Source organism: Lissotriton vulgaris, unplaced genomic scaffold (assembly GCF_964263255.1).
Source record: "Lissotriton vulgaris unplaced genomic scaffold, aLisVul1.2 SCAFFOLD_391, whole genome shotgun sequence".
In the NCBI taxonomy this organism is placed as follows: Eukaryota; Metazoa; Chordata; class Amphibia; order Caudata; family Salamandridae; genus Lissotriton; species Lissotriton vulgaris.
In genome coordinates, this window is record NW_028247903.1 from 1,159,358 (window position 1) to 1,176,900 (window position 17,543).

The window sequence follows — 17,543 nt, forward strand, 5'->3', positions numbered from 1 at the left end:
ATGAACTTTGACTTTCCTCTTTTAATTAACGCCACTGAAGAAGAGATGCAAATATCTTGAAACGCGTTTGGCGAAGGATTGTGAATGCATGTATTCTGAGAGCTGCCTGCTTGCACATTGCCAAATAAATGATGAGAGCTTATTAGACTGTCTGAGGCTTCATTCCCTTTGGGGCTCTCCTGGATTGTGGATGTTTTTCGGCTGTTGCCCGGCCGTAGAGAGAGGCCCACCGCTGTTCTGCGGGCCTGTGCTAGCTCTAAGAATGGCGCTGGCAAGAACGGGAGACAGACAGAGACAGCGCCGTTTCCAGGGTGGTGCTGCTCTGATGCTTGAGTTGGCTCTGAACAAAGCGGGGCAGGACACAACCAGGAATGTGCATCAACCCACTCGGGTAACATTTATGTTTTATTTTAAAGAAGGAGAACAAGCCCACTCGGGAAAAACTTACACTGCACTACAATCACCAGAAGGCCGTGCTCACGGACACGCCCATTATGGCAGGTGATTTAAATGTACATGTGCGTGATGAACTTTGACTTTCCTCTTTTAATTAACGCCACTGAAGAAGAGATGCAAATATCTTGAAACGCGTTTGGCGAAGGATTGTGAATGCATGTATTCTGAGAGCTGCCTGCTTGCACATTGCCAAATAAATGATGAGAGCTTATTAGACTGTCTGAGGCTTCATTCCCTTTGGGGCTCTCCTGGATTGTGGATGTTTTTCGGCTGTTGCCCGGCCGTGGAGAGAGGCCCACCGCTGTTCTGCGGGCCTGTGCTAGCTCTAAGAATGGCGCTGGCAAGAACGGGAGACAGACAGAGACAGCGCCGTTTCCAGGGTGGTGCTGCTCTGATGCTTGAGTTGGCTCTGAACAAAGCGGGGCAGGACACAACCAGGAATGTGCATCAACCCACTCGGGTAACATTTATGTTTTATTTTAAAGAAGGAGAACAAGCCCACTCGGGAAAAACTTACACTGCACTACAATCACCAGAAGGCCGTGCTCACGGACACGCCCATTATGGCAGGTGATTTAAATGTACATGTGCGTGATGAACTTTGACTTTCCTCTTTTAATTAACGCCACTGAAGAAGAGATGCAAATATCTTGAAACGCGTTTGGCGAAGGATTGTGAATGCATGTATTCTGAGAGCTGCCTGCTTGCACATTGCCAAATAAATGATGAGAGCTTATTAGACTGTCTGAGGCTTCATTCCCTTTGGGGCTCTCCTGGATTGTGGATGTTTTTCGGCTGTTGCCCGGCCGTGGAGAGAGGCCCACCGCTGTTCTGCGGGCCTGTGCTAGCTCTAAGAATGGCGCTGGCAAGAACGGGAGACAGACAGAGACAGCGCCGTTTCCAGGGTGGTGCTGCTCTGATGCTTGAGTTGGCTCTGAACAAAGCGGGGCAGGACACAACCAGGAATGTGCATCAACCCACTCGGGTAACATTTATGTTTTATTTTAAAGAAGGAGAACAAGCCCACTCGGGAAAAACTTACACTGCACTACAATCACCAGAAGGCCGTGCTCACGGACACGCCCATTATGGCAGGTGATTTAAATGTACATGTGCGTGATGAACTTTGACTTTCCTCTTTTAATTAACGCCACTGAAGAAGAGATGCAAATATCTTGAAACGCGTTTGGCGAAGGATTGTGAATGCATGTATTCTGAGAGCTGCCTGCTTGCACATTGCCAAATAAATGATGAGAGCTTATTAGACTGTCTGAGGCTTCATTCCCTTTGGGGCTCTCCTGGATTGTGGATGTTTTTCGGCTGTTGCCCGGCCGTGGAGAGAGGCCCACCGCTGTTCTGCGGGCCTGTGCTAGCTCTAAGAATGGCGCTGGCAAGAACGGGAGACAGACAGAGACAGCGCCGTTTCCAGGGTGGTGCTGCTCTGATGCTTGAGTTGGCTCTGAACAAAGCGGGGCAGGACACAACCAGGAATGTGCATCAACCCACTCGGGTAACATTTATGTTTTATTTTAAAGAATGAGAACAAGCCCACTCGGGAAAAACTTACACTGCACTACAATCACCAGAAGGCCGTGCTCACGGACACGCCCATTATGGCAGGTGATTTAAATGTACATGTGCGTGATGAACTTTGACTTTCCTCTTTTAATTAACGCCACTGAAGAAGAGATGCAAATATCTTGAAACGCGTTTGGCGAAGGATTGTGAATGCATGTATTCTGAGAGCTGCCTGCTTGCACATTGCCAAATAAATGATGAGAGCTTATTAGACTGTCTGAGGCTTCATTCCCTTTGGGGCTCTCCTGGATTGTGGATGTTTTTCGGCTGTTGCCCGGCCGTGGAGAGAGGCCCACCGCTGTTCTGCGGGCCTGTGCTAGCTCTAAGAATGGCGCTGGCAAGAACGGGAGACAGACAGAGACAGCGCCGTTTCCAGGGTGGTGCTGCTCTGATGCTTGAGTTGGCTCTGAACAAAGCGGGGCAGGACACAACCAGGAATGTGCATCAACCCACTCGGGTAACATTTATGTTTTATTTTAAAGAATGAGAACAAGCCCACTCGGGAAAAACTTACACTGCACTACAATCACCAGAAGGCCGTGCTCACGGACACGCCCATTATGGCAGGTGATTTAAATGTACATGTGCGTGATGAACTTTGACTTTCCTCTTTTAATTAACGCCACTGAAGAAGAGATGCAAATATCTTGAAACGCGTTTGGCGAAGGATTGTGAATGCATGTATTCTGAGAGCTGCCTGCTTGCACATTGCCAAATAAATGATGAGAGCTTATTAGACTGTCTGAGGCTTCATTCCCTTTGGGGCTCTCCTGGATTGTGGATGTTTTTCGGCTGTTGCCCGGCCGTGGAGAGAGGCCCACCGCTGTTCTGCGGGCCTGTGCTAGCTCTAAGAATGGCGCTGGCAAGAACGGGAGACAGACAGAGACAGCGCCGTTTCCAGGGTGGTGCTGCTCTGATGCTTGAGTTGGCTCTGAACAAAGCGGGGCAGGACACAACCAGGAATGTGCATCAACCCACTCGGGTAACATTTATGTTTTATTTTAAAGAATGAGAACAAGCCAACTCGGGAAAAACTTACACTGCACTACAATCACCAGAAGGCCGTGCTCACGGACACGCCCATTATGGCAGGTGATTTAAATGTACATGTGCGTGATGAACTTTGACTTTCCTCTTTTAATTAACGCCACTGAAGAAGAGATGCAAATATCTTGAAACGCGTTTGGCGAAGGATTGTGAATGCATGTATTCTGAGAGCTGCCTGCTTGCACATTGCCAAATAAATGATGAGAGCTTATTAGACTGTCTGAGGCTTCATTCCCTTTGGGGCTCTCCTGGATTGTGGATGTTTTTCGGCTGTTGCCCGGCCGTGGAGAGAGGCCCACCGCTGTTCTGCGGGCCTGTGCTAGCTCTAAGAATGGCGCTGGCAAGAACGGGAGACAGACAGAGACAGCGCCGTTTCCAGGGTGGTGCTGCTCTGATGCTTGAGTTGGCTCTGAACAAAGCGGGGCAGGACACAACCAGGAATGTGCATCAACCCACTCGGGTAACATTTATGTTTTATTTTAAAGAATGAGAACAAGCCCACTCGGGAAAAACTTACACTGCACTACAATCACCAGAAGGCCGTGCTCACGGACACGCCCATTATGGCAGGTGATTTAAATGTACATGTGCGTGATGAACTTTGACTTTCCTCTTTTAATTAACGCCACTGAAGAAGAGATGCAAATATCTTGAAACGCGTTTGGCGAAGGATTGTGAATGCATGTATTCTGAGAGCTGCCTGCTTGCACATTGCCAAATAAATGATGAGAGCTTATTAGACTGTCTGAGGCTTCATTCCCTTTGGGGCTCTCCTGGATTGTGGATGTTTTTCGGCTGTTGCCCGGCCGTGGAGAGAGGCCCACCGCTGTTCTGCGGGCCTGTGCTAGCTCTAAGAATGGCGCTGGCAAGAACGGGAGACAGACAGAGACAGCGCCGTTTCCAGGGTGGTGCTGCTCTGATGCTTGAGTTGGCTCTGAACAAAGCGGGGCAGGACACAACCAGGAATGTGCATCAACCCACTCGGGTAACATTTATGTTTTATTTTAAAGAATGAGAACAAGCCCACTCGGGAAAAACTTACACTGCACTACAATCACCAGAAGGCCGTGCTCACGGACACGCCCATTATGGCAGGTGATTTAAATGTACATGTGCGTGATGAACTTTGACTTTCCTCTTTTAATTAACGCCACTGAAGAAGAGATGCAAATATCTTGAAACGCGTTTGGCGAAGGATTGTGAATGCATGTATTCTGAGAGCTGCCTGCTTGCACATTGCCAAATAAATGATGAGAGCTTATTAGACTGTCTGAGGCTTCATTCCCTTTGGGGCTCTCCTGGATTGTGGATGTTTTTCGGCTGTTGCCCGGCCGTGGAGAGAGGCCCACCGCTGTTCTGCGGGCCTGTGCTAGCTCTAAGAATGGCGCTGGCAAGAACGGGAGACAGACAGAGACAGCGCCGTTTCCAGGGTGGTGCTGCTCTGATGCTTGAGTTGGCTCTGAACAAAGCGGGGCAGGACACAACCAGGAATGTGCATCAACCCACTCGGGTAACATTTATGTTTTATTTTAAAGAATGAGAACAAGCCCACTCGGGAAAAACTTACACTGCACTACAATCACCAGAAGGCCGTGCTCACGGACACGCCCATTATGGCAGGTGATTTAAATGTACATGTGCGTGATGAACTTTGACTTTCCTCTTTTAATTAACGCCACTGAAGAAGAGATGCAAATATCTTGAAACGCGTTTGGCGAAGGATTGTGAATGCATGTATTCTGAGAGCTGCCTGCTTGCACATTGCCAAATAAATGATGAGAGCTTATTAGACTGTCTGAGGCTTCATTCCCTTTGGGGCTCTCCTGGATTGTGGATGTTTTTCGGCTGTTGCCCGGCCGTGGAGAGAGGCCCACCGCTGTTCTGCGGGCCTGTGCTAGCTCTAAGAATGGCGCTGGCAAGAACGGGAGACAGACAGAGACAGCGCCGTTTCCAGGGTGGTGCTGCTCTGATGCTTGAGTTGGCTCTGAACAAAGCGGGGCAGGACACAACCAGGAATGTGCATCAACCCACTCGGGTAACATTTATGTTTTATTTTAAAGAATGAGAACAAGCCCACTCGGGAAAAACTTACACTGCACTACAATCACCAGAAGGCCGTGCTCACGGACACGCCCATTATGGCAGGTGATTTAAATGTACATGTGCGTGATGAACTTTGACTTTCCTCTTTTAATTAACGCCACTGAAGAAGAGATGCAAATATCTTGAAACGCGTTTGGCGAAGGATTGTGAATGCATGTATTCTGAGAGCTGCCTGCTTGCACATTGCCAAATAAATGATGAGAGCTTATTAGACTGTCTGAGGCTTCATTCCCTTTGGGGCTCTCCTGGATTGTGGATGTTTTTCGGCTGTTGCCCGGCCGTGGAGAGAGGCCCACCGCTGTTCTGCGGGCCTGTGCTAGCTCTAAGAATGGCGCTGGCAAGAACGGGAGACAGACAGAGACAGCGCCGTTTCCAGGGTGGTGCTGCTCTGATGCTTGAGTTGGCTCTGAACAAAGCGGGGCAGGACACAACCAGGAATGTGCATCAACCCACTCGGGTAACATTTATGTTTTATTTTAAAGAATGAGAACAAGCCCACTCGGGAAAAACTTACACTGCACTACAATCACCAGAAGGCCGTGCTCACGGACACGCCCATTATGGCAGGTGATTTAAATGTACATGTGCGTGATGAACTTTGACTTTCCTCTTTTAATTAACGCCACTGAAGAAGAGATGCAAATATCTTGAAACGCGTTTGGCGAAGGATTGTGAATGCATGTATTCTGAGAGCTGCCTGCTTGCACATTGCCAAATAAATGATGAGAGCTTATTAGACTGTCTGAGGCTTCATTCCCTTTGGGGCTCTCCTGGATTGTGGATGTTTTTCGGCTGTTGCCCGGCCGTGGAGAGAGGCCCACCGCTGTTCTGCGGGCCTGTGCTAGCTCTAAGAATGGCGCTGGCAAGAACGGGAGACAGACAGAGACAGCGCCGTTTCCAGGGTGGTGCTGCTCTGATGCTTGAGTTGGCTCTGAACAAAGCGGGGCAGGACACAACCAGGAATGTGCATCAACCCACTCGGGTAACATTTATGTTTTATTTTAAAGAATGAGAACAAGCCCACTCGGGAAAAACTTACACTGCACTACAATCACCAGAAGGCCGTGCTCACGGACACGCCCATTATGGCAGGTGATTTAAATGTACATGTGCGTGATGAACTTTGACTTTCCTCTTTTAATTAACGCCACTGAAGAAGAGATGCAAATATCTTGAAACGCGTTTGGCGAAGGATTGTGAATGCATGTATTCTGAGAGCTGCCTGCTTGCACATTGCCAAATAAATGATGAGAGCTTATTAGACTGTCTGAGGCTTCATTCCCTTTGGGGCTCTCCTGGATTGTGGATGTTTTTCGGCTGTTGCCCGGCCGTGGAGAGAGGCCCACCGCTGTTCTGCGGGCCTGTGCTAGCTCTAAGAATGGCGCTGGCAAGAACGGGAGACAGACAGAGACAGCGCCGTTTCCAGGGTGGTGCTGCTCTGATGCTTGAGTTGGCTCTGGACAAAGCGGGGCAGGACACAACCAGGAATGTGCATCAACCCACTCGGGTAACATTTATGTTTTATTTTAAAGAATGAGAACAAGCCCACTCGGGAAAAACTTACACTGCACTACAATCACCAGAAGGCCGTGCTCACGGACACGCCCATTATGGCAGGTGATTTAAATGTACATGTGCGTGATGAACTTTGACTTTCCTCTTTTAATTAACGCCACTGAAGAAGAGATGCAAATATCTTGAAACGCGTTTGGCGAAGGATTGTGAATGCATGTATTCTGAGAGCTGCCTGCTTGCACATTGCCAAATAAATGATGAGAGCTTATTAGACTGTCTGAGGCTTCATTCCCTTTGGGGCTCTCCTGGATTGTGGATGTTTTTCGGCTGTTGCCCGGCCGTGGAGAGAGGCCCACCGCTGTTCTGCGGGCCTGTGCTAGCTCTAAGAATGGCGCTGGCAAGAACGGGAGACAGACAGAGACAGCGCCGTTTCCAGGGTGGTGCTGCTCTGATGCTTGAGTTGGCTCTGAACAAAGCGGGGCAGGACACAACCAGGAATGTGCATCAACCCACTCGGGTAACATTTATGTTTTATTTTAAAGAATGAGAACAAGCCCACTCGGGAAAAACTTACACTGCACTACAATCACCAGAAGGCCGTGCTCACGGACACGCCCATTATGGCAGGTGATTTAAATGTACATGTGCGTGATGAACTTTGACTTTCCTCTTTTAATTAACGCCACTGAAGAAGAGATGCAAATATCTTGAAACGCGTTTGGCGAAGGATTGTGAATGCATGTATTCTGAGAGCTGCCTGCTTGCACATTGCCAAATAAATGATGAGAGCTTATTAGACTGTCTGAGGCTTCATTCCCTTTGGGGCTCTCCTGGATTGTGGATGTTTTTCGGCTGTTGCCCGGCCGTGGAGAGAGGCCCACCGCTGTTCTGCGGGCCTGTGCTAGCTCTAAGAATGGCGCTGGCAAGAACGGGAGACAGACAGAGACAGCGCCGTTTCCAGGGTGGTGCTGCTCTGATGCTTGGCTCTGAACAAAGCGGGGCAGGACACAACCAGGAATGTGCATCAACCCACTCGGGTAACATTTATGTTTTATTTTAAAGAATGAGAACAAGCCCACTCGGGAAAAACTTACACTGCACTACAATCACCAGAAGGCCGTGCTCACGGACACGCCCATTATGGCAGGTGATTTAAATGTACATGTGAGTGATGAACTTTGACTTTCCTCTTTTAATTAACGCCACTGAAGAAGAGATGCAAATATCTTGAAACGCGTTTGGCGAAGGATTGTGAATGCATGTATTCTGAGAGCTGCCTGCTTGCACATTGCCAAATAAATGATGAGAGCTTATTAGACTGTCTGAGGCTTCATTCCCTTTGGGGCTCTCCTGGATTGTGGATATATATATATATATATATATATATATATATATATATATATATATATATATATATATATATATATATATATATATATATATATATATATAAATTATTTAAAACATTTTTAAGTTACATTAATTATTTATTATTTTAAGTTTATTTAAGTATTTTAAGTATGTTTAAATTAATTATATTTATTAATATATTACTTTTAAATTACTTTTAAGACATTTAAAAAATTCGATATTTTGACTGTCTATAGTTTTTTACAACGATATTTTGGAGTCGATATTTTTGTACTTACCTGTTTGAAGATAGGAAGTCGATATTCTGGCATTCTATATTTTTTCCACTATATTTTGGCAGGTCGTTATTTTGTCCCTCGATATTCTGTCAGTAATCCACACAGAATGATTCACATGACGTACCTTTGTCCGAGTCTGAACTCTTCCTCTTTATATTAACTTGGGGAACTCATACTGGGTGAGACACTTGGAAAAACAAAGCAGGTTAGCTGCAAATGATGCCCCAGGTTATGCCCCTGCTACCGGTTCATGACACAACACTCGCACCCAAACATAGGGCCACTCAGCAGGGTTACCAGGGAAGGTTCCTGCAAAACAAATCATAGCTGGGGTTGGCACAAGGGAGCTTGCAAGATCAGTGCCAATAAAGGACCCCATCTGCATGAATGTATCCAGCCTTGGTGGCTCAACTTGAGTATTTGGAAATGTAACACATTTCTCATCACTTAATCGTCACCTTAGTCAGTGCTTACCATTGTCCAATTTTGAGATGACACACTTCAAGAATGCCGTTCATAGAAACCCTGAACTTTCTTCCAAGAAAAGTCATGCAAGAGTACACTGTCTTCCATTCTTACAGCACTGTCTTTAAGCTGTTTCTTATGCTTCATCCGATCTTTCCTAGCTTGGCAATACTGTTAGATCAGAATGGTTGACAACGAGATACCACGGAGGAGAAGTAAGATTAATATTGCAAGCCTGGCTGCCCAACAGCATTGCTGCAGAAGTATTGTGAGAAGAAGCATTGGGGCAGGTTCAATACCAACATCAAGAAAAAAACAATGGGCTCCTACTGCTTACTCTAGACGAGCACTTGCTGGCACTGATCAAAGGTAGTCTTATATAGAGAGGGAGGCAATTGTGATCTTAGGGGCTGTCAACATTTCCCTGTGTATCTGTAAGGCAACATTCTCTAGGTGCACACTAATCACAAGCCTGAGAAGAGTGAATAGTGTAAATGTATGGCAACAGTTTCTAAGTGCACACTGATCACAAGCCTAAGACAATTGAATGGAGAAAGCATTCTACGACACCAGCTTCTATCACTTTGTTTCCTTCCTGACAGGCGTCATCTACTTATGGAGAATGCCCTAACCAAATGCCCTTACGTTGAACTGAGGTACTTGTTTTCTGCTGATAAACAAGTAGCCAAGCCAGAGCAAATGCACTTACGTGGAACTGAGGTACTTGTCTTCTGCTGATAAACAAGTAGCCAAGCCAGAGCAAATGCCCTTACGTTGAACTGAGGTACTTGTCTTCTGCTGATAAAAAAGTAGCCAACCCAGAGAAGACAATTGCTGTCCATGGGATACTATTGAGAATGTGAATGGAGAATGGACCCTCATTCCAAAGGAACCAATTTGCCTCCTACCTGACGCCCAATCAGACTTAATCATCTGAAGACCAATTCTTGATGATTCCCGACTAATGGAGAAGTAGAGAGGTTCATGGGGGCACTGAACAAGGTTCAGAGGTGTGCAAAAATTGAAATGATGATGCTGAGTGGGCCATTTACATCCTTTTACTTATAATTCTAAAAAGTGTATGTTGAAACCAAGCCCCAGGTCATGCCCCTGCTACCTGTGATGGACGCTGCACTATTACAATAGACACGGTGAATTACTGCCTACTTAGTACTCGGATGCCATGTTGATGAGATGAGCTTAAGGATAGAAACTGGATATTGACTTTGGAAACTCAAGGGAAGAAAGAAAAAGCCTATAGCAACGGAATAGGAATCTCTGAATTTCCAGAGTTCTGACACTGTCCTGAGAAAATTGTTAAATATAGGAATATTCCCGTTACTCAGTCATGAATTTAACAATGCCTTCTTGGTCTATCGCCTAGGGCACCCCGACCCAGAAGTGACAAAAAATGGAACCATGCAGATGTGATATTACTTTGTTAGTCCATCTCTAAGAACAGGCATCAATGTGATACTGTCATGGCGGCCCATCCCAATGTTTTAGTATAAGTTGCAGTTGATGTGGAGCCACGTGAGTGTTGGTGTTCATGAGCAGATTACTTTAGCGCCTCTGAGGAAATCCAGCCCAGCTGAGATTTTCTTTTACTTTTCTGAACATTTTGTCTTCAGAGGGCCATACACAACACCCAGCACAAATCTGCAAGATTACATGAGGTGTTCGTCATGAGGATCTTTATGCCAGGAGTACAATGACCTTTCAAGCGGCTACTAGAAGATAGAAGCAGTACTGCAGGAATCTAGTGTGCCTTAAACATGCCTTGACTTCTATTCTATAGGTTCCAAAATAGACTCAATCCCTTACTGCAGACCAATCTGAGACTCATATGTAACCTGTGGACAGAGAACTGGATAAACTCCCTTAATGCATGCTCATTAATTGCAGCACGAGCTAACAAATTACTCTTGTCCTAGCCGCATAAATCCCACTGTACGGCATTAAGCAGTTGTACCATCTTACTTCCTGGTAGCTTCTTATGTGTGTTTGGCTCCGTAAGGGCAGTACCAGCTCCTACTGTTACTCATCGGCATGTGCCAGAGTGAGTGTAGCTCCAATTTGCATCTTGTTATCCTTCTGTGATATGTTGAGAGGGACGAGGCATTGAGCCTCCAGAATAGCCTCCAATGACAACTGACTCTAGTGTAGGATTTCTTCGGCAAATTATCCTTTCCCGCTGAATTCTGCAAACAATGTAACTTTCACCACTGAGCCCAAATTGGCGTTAGCATTTCTGGTGACACCCCATCATCCAGCTTGCTCTACAATACTCATCTGATTTAACTGGCTGTATGTGATCGAGACTAAAAACCAACCTGAGGAAACCAGTTGACTCTTTCTAACTCAAGTCTCTGAAATGTTCAAACTGAATGGCATTTACTCGATTGATGATTCCCTCTTGGAGGTTGCCTTTTATGTCGAAAACTTATTTTCAAGCAGGTATTTTGGTTAAATCACATTGAACCCTTTCTTCCTCTTGTCTCTTTTTTTCTAGGGTTAACCCTGGACGATCCTGTTTCCCACTTCTTTCACAATTTCTAGCACTGTTACCCCTATGTTCCAAACTATTAACACATGGGTGAAGCCGAAGATTGGCTTATTTAGAAATCAGGAGACTCCTAGCTGGCTGAAGCCAACGAAAATCTAATAAGGCGAGAGAAGTCACAGTCTCATACCTATTTCATCTTACTGTAAGCCGGTTAGAGCCAGGAACCTGTAGATTTGTCGCCTTTTGTTCAAGCCAGACTCAAAAATGCCTCAGACTCAAACTAAGCTTTGCCCAGCCTCAAATAGGGTAGATGGTCTCTTTGACTAGAACAGGATTTATCCAACTGAACAAAAAAGTCTATATGGGACAGGTGTTGCCATCTTTGGCATTGACAGATCAACTCTAATCCAAACCTTTTAGGTCAAACCCAGACAAGGTGGCAACCTTAGTCACGTATACCGTGGCAACATCTTCCTGTTGAACCAGGCTTAACTTCTGTGTTTGTCACAGCCATGCAAAATAGGATTCTAGGTTAGACAACGAAAGGAGGTTCATGTAATCTGGTACGAATAATGGAAATACTGAGTTAGGGGTTCTTGTGCAGGTGATCTCCCTACTCTCGTGGCATGTCTGTTAGACTTGCCTTAGTGCACAAATGTAACTATGAGAGAAGTAATGGAGTCCAGCGAGCTTGTGATAATCCCTATCTATACAACAGATGGACCTCGGTGTGTAGGAAGAGCTTCAGATTGTTCTAACATTTGATGCACAAACTGATGTGTAAAGAGACAGAGGCGCTTTTGAGGATCTCTACCCTAGTCTGGTGTACCTGTGGGCTTGGGATCACGAAAAGGTGAGAGTTACGAGGCTCCCTAGGACCACCAATGGGTTGAAGAGAGTCACGAATAAAGGCTGTTGGCAAAGATAGTTGGACCATGAGGATCCCACTGGCTGTGAGTCAGAGCTCTAGCCTTATATCTTGGGGTTGCTAGAGTAGAGTGGTCATTATGGTGCAAGTAGTCCCAGTCAGGAAATAACAAGCGTATGTGAGAACCCTGAATTTGTATTGAGTGCAGCCCACATCATCATCAAAAGCCCTCCTCCCAGGCTGCCATGGCTATAGGCAGGTGTTACTATGTGGAAATATCCATAGTAAGGCAAGAGGTTCCTATAAGGAACCTGTTATTTTGCAAATTATTTGATGTTCCGAATATTTAGGTGTAGACCCAGTGCTATGATGTATACGAAGTTCAGTCTCTGTAGGAGGAGAGATGTCTAGTTGGTAGTTTTGAAGAGAGTGACTTGCAGGCAGGGCAAACTTTTCAGGCATGATATTTAGACCTAATGAAACACACATGTAAATAAGTGAATGGTTCGGATCACCTCAACAGAGTGCTAACATTCCAACGGTAGCACATTGACTGCCTCACTTCCTGTACCAGAAACAGGAGGGTTGATGTACTGAGGACAAACGGAAGACACATTAAGTATTTCTTTTACTATAGAGTGGCATAGAAATGTGATATACTTTCTTAGATTGTGTAAAGCCAATGTAGGCATGAATGATCGGGTGCTCGTGCTACAGCTGCATCGAAGAAAAAAATCTTGAAACCTAAGGCTCTGTCCCTTAGGCTAAGGTATCAGTAGGTGGAATAAAAGAACACACACTCATGGCTTTTGTCAGCCATGCCACTACATGTCATTCGGAGGCCTTGGCTTGCTTGAAAACGGCCAGACCAGTCCACCTCCACCTTTTCACGACCCCACCTTGATCACTAAATACTAGACCTTAAACCCTGAGAAGGGATATTCCTACAAATTTACAGTTTACCGCTGACATCAAAGCTACAGTACAAAATTAGATTGCGCACAACCACATAGATTTTCTGTGTACACAAGGAAGGCTCAAAATTCCAGTGTCTGCGACTTTATCCAGAGGATTTTCAAAATCTTGCTCATTTTAAAAGCGCAGCTCTGGAACATTTGAATTTGCAGCACAGATTCCACATTCAATGCTTAACATGTGATAAATATAAAATCATCTCACAGTGTGCTGTGAACTTCTTGGGTCGCATCATCTTCCGCCTCCTCCGCTTTGTGCTTGAAATGTCGTAGAATAGGCCATCTCGGTAAACTGAAACTTACTCTGCTTCGTTTCCTTTTTGGTGTTTGCCGCGACTTTCTTGAGTCACTCCAAGTCTCTGTGTCAGAATCCTGGTCAGAAAGGGCAGGGGAACAAAAGTAAAGGATTTACTCTGTTGTTCAAAATGGACTCCCCAATTCGCATACCCAAACAAAAACATGCAATTTCAGAACATATGAGCAGTCAAGAATCACCCTGTCTCCCTACTGTCCCAGGGTCTGCAGGCCCTTGTTAATACCCTGCCTTTTGCTTGTGTCTGCCTCATTAATTAACCTCTCAATCGCTCCTGGGTCTGCCTAAAATGTTCTTCTGCCTTCTACAGCCTCCACTGGAGGTTGCTACAGTGACCTACTTTTGACCTCGGCCGGAGTTTGCACTTCTGTTCACTGGACCCAGAAACTTTACTGGCTATTGACCCATGGATTCATCACCTCTACTGGCAAGTCCATGATTATAATAAAAGCGTTTAATCGCTGAAATACTCGTTGACTTGTGGGCTGATTTTTCATCCCATTCATGTTACTGAGGGGACTATGCCTTTTCAATAGCACTTTTGTCCACCTTAAAAAAAATATTTTGATTGATTGTTTTGAGTGAGTGCGATAAGCTTCCTGTGATGTTCTTGTTCACCACCAGAGATGCCAGAATCCAGATTTCCTGAGGATGACAGGATCTCAACCACAAAGCATAATCTTTGACTTGTGACACTGAAGTGAGTGACATCGTAAGAAGTGATAAAAGAGGAAAAGAAGTCACCTAACAAGTGCCACTCTAGGGAAATTAGTGGAACAGTTGGCCAATGTTTACATTAAAAAAAATCCAAGTTTTTCCTTCCACAAAAAGAAACTTTTTCCTGATTTTCACCAGCTTCTTTTAAACCTTCAAGAACTTTGTGAAGTTAGTGATGGTTTAAAACAAAAGTCACGCGGCTGGTAAGGCCAACTTTGCTAACTTTGTGCAGCCCCATCAGAACATTCAATAACTATGTTTTAAATATTTTTTTTATCTAGATGTTAGTAACACAGAATTGTAGTAAAACTACTTTGCCACCAAGTGCCCAATTTAGATAAATAGAGGATCCTACCTTTAGATGTTATGGTCATGGATACACATTGCTTGTGGTTTGTGAGGGTTCCCTCCGCCCTTCAGGAGGGAAAGCATGCTTAGACATCCAAACCATATGTGCCCTGTAGTGCATTGCAAGGTCACACCTGACCACATCACGCTCACCCGTAAACACACACTGACCACAAGTTGGAGGTCAGCGCAAGATAATAAATAGGGGCAAGCTCCGCCTGTGTTCCGCTCCGTACAGCATGTTATAACTGCAAAGACGTGTCTGTGTGATCTGTTGGCATACCGCCTTCGGCATTTTGTCTGGGCTACCCCACAGGCGATGAGGACAGCTGGCCCGCTGCACCCACTGAGCCGCACAGAAGCCTGTACAGATCACTCCAACAGCTGTCTCCCACTCACCTGAAAACACTGCCATGAAAGAAACTGATGGTGAAAGCAAGCAGTCCCTGCTTCTACACTTTGCTGTTAACAAAATCTTCCAACTACTCTGCAACCTTCCCGGCTCAGTGGCAGGCGATGGTTACAATACCAGCCTTCAACGCCTACTTTGACCCACAGATGAACCCTGGCTTTGAAAGGTTCAAGCTAAGTCAAGCTCGCCAAAAGGAAGGGGAATCAATCAACCTATTCTATGCCTGCCTCCAGGAGCTCGCCAGCACATGCACCGCGGATGACCAAAAGAAGAAGTACGGCAGAAATAATCCCAGGCTGCCAGTCAGCAGTTTTGTGACGCCTCATCCTCTGCTTTCCTGACATGCCATTGGACAATATCCTCATGCTTGCCTGTTCATATTAGCTGTCTAATGATTGTGGCAACATAATCAAGATGGTATTTCACAGACTCTCTACAAACCCCAAGCCAGCACACTGACCCATCAAGTAGAAACAGCAACCACCATTTCTAAAGGACCCCCCTGTCGGCATCCCCCTAAACGTACGCAAGCTGGCGAACCCGGCAGAGACACATGTGGCTTCTGTGGATTCTTCTCGCACCCTCTCCAGGATGAGCTGCGAAAGGCAAGACTTGTTCATTATGCCAACGCAAGTCAAGTAAGCTTTATTTCGACAATTGTCATAAAAGCATGTTCCACATATAAAAGTACATGTATAGACTTCTAGTAGTAAAACCATTGAAAAAACTAAATACCAATTTCATAATAAATAATTTTAAAAAATGTAAGAAAACCTTAAAAACTGTACAAATGAGCAAAATATTGTTCTTACAAGAGGCAACCAGCTTACAACGTTAGGTACTGTGTTATTCCTTCAGAAGTCGGGCTCTGATCGTCCATGCCCAACCTAGGTATTTTGCCACCGCAATATACACAGACATATTAGGACTGGTACGGATAAGTCTAACTGCAGTCATTCCTTCCCTTGTTCCCAATGACCTACACATCGGCTTTAGCCACTTCCGCCTTGGTGCTGCATACATTGGGCACTCAAATAGAAGGTGGCCTATGGTTTCAGGAACACTTGGGCAAGCTGGACAGTCCACCCTGCCCCCACTAGACCATCTATTTGAGAACGACCTTACGGGTAGACTTCCCACTCTTAACTGAAAATAAAGCTTTCGGTCAAGGGGCTTTGAAATGACATCCCAGAATTCCTCAAGTTTGGGACAGTCTTTGATTTCTAGAAATAAACCAGCAAGGGATTTTGAGGGTGTGGTACTAAAAATCTTTGAAGACACCATATTCCAATACAAAGCCTTTAATGTCTTCTTCGGAGGAAACCTGGCGTGCAATGGATCCTTCCACAATTCACCTAATCCTAGTTCAATTAAAAGATTTTGAATGTGTCCCAACCATTTGACTTTACGGGAACCATCACTTTTGATCACATCCATCAGCCCTCTAGTGTATGTTTCCAATTCCGGTGTAGTCCAAATTCGGCGCCAGTATAGTATTGGGCGGAAAGATGCGATTTGGGCTAAAGGTGTTATACCCAAATGATAGAACAGAGGATACAATGGAGTGCTTTGAGGTAGCCTTATTAACTTTCTAAGAAATGTGTTTTCTGAGACAGTCATCCCATTTAACTTTTCACTACCCCACAATTCCACACCATACAGAGTAGAACTGACTACCTTACCATTGTAGACCTCTAATACCGGACTTACTGGTCTAGTCAGAGACCTAGAATGCTCTACAGTCAAAGCCCCTGATAGTTGGCGATGTTTCAGGGTGGCCAGATCAATCTGTTGCCTCCAGGACAAATCCTGTTGAATACAGATACCCAGATAACTAAATGCCTCTACCTTCTCAAGAGGGCCAGTGCTCATGTGTACAGTGCCCCTACTTACTTTAGGTGCATTAAAAGACATGTACTTGGATTTAAGAACATTAACTTCCAAACCACGGGCGGCACAGAAATCCTCAAAAATTTTCAGAGCTTTCTGTAACCCGCTCAGGGTCTTTGAAACTATAAGACAATCGTCTGCAAACATTAATATGGGGATTTTGCCTCCAGCTAGAATAGGAGCGTCCACATTAGAATCGATTAAAATTTTTGCAACATCGTTTATGTACAATGAAAATAAAGTTGGCGCCAGGACACATCCCTGGCGGACTCCTGTTTCCACGGGGAACTGAGATGTGACGTTGCCAGGACTACCCCACCTAATCTGGGCAAAATTCTCCTGGTGGAGCCTGACTATCAGAGACAAAAGATCCCCTGGCATTCCCATGTCAGCGAGTACTCTCCATAGTGTATGGCGAGGGACCAGATCAAATGCCGCCCTTAAATCTATAAAGGCGGCATAAAGGCTGCCTTTACCAATTAGAACGGTCTTCCAGTATAGCATGGTGAAATGCAAAATCTGGTCGACCGTGCTAACGCAACTTCTGAAGCCAGCCTGCAGATGGGACAAAATGCTGTGCTCCCTCTCCCAAACCTGGACCTTGTTTAGAATAAGCCTACCAATGATCTTCTGGGTAGTATCGATCAAACTGATTGGTCGATAGTTTCCAGGCAGGGATTTATCCCCCTTCTTATAGATAGG

At 45.5% G+C, this 17,543-nt stretch overlaps 1 protein-coding gene across 1 annotated transcript in view; it reads right to left on the reverse strand.

Annotated features, from left to right (window-relative positions):
* Positions 1 to 17,543, reverse strand: part of LOC147664985 (Golgi-associated RAB2 interactor protein 1A-like) — a 221,715-nt gene that overhangs the window by 31,106 nt on the left and 173,066 nt on the right. Inside the window, exon 4 of the mRNA XM_086949841.1 lies at positions 13,367 to 13,533. Coding sequence (XP_086805967.1) covers positions 13,367 to 13,533 — 167 coding nt within the window. The remainder of the gene's footprint in view (positions 1 to 13,366; positions 13,534 to 17,543) is intronic.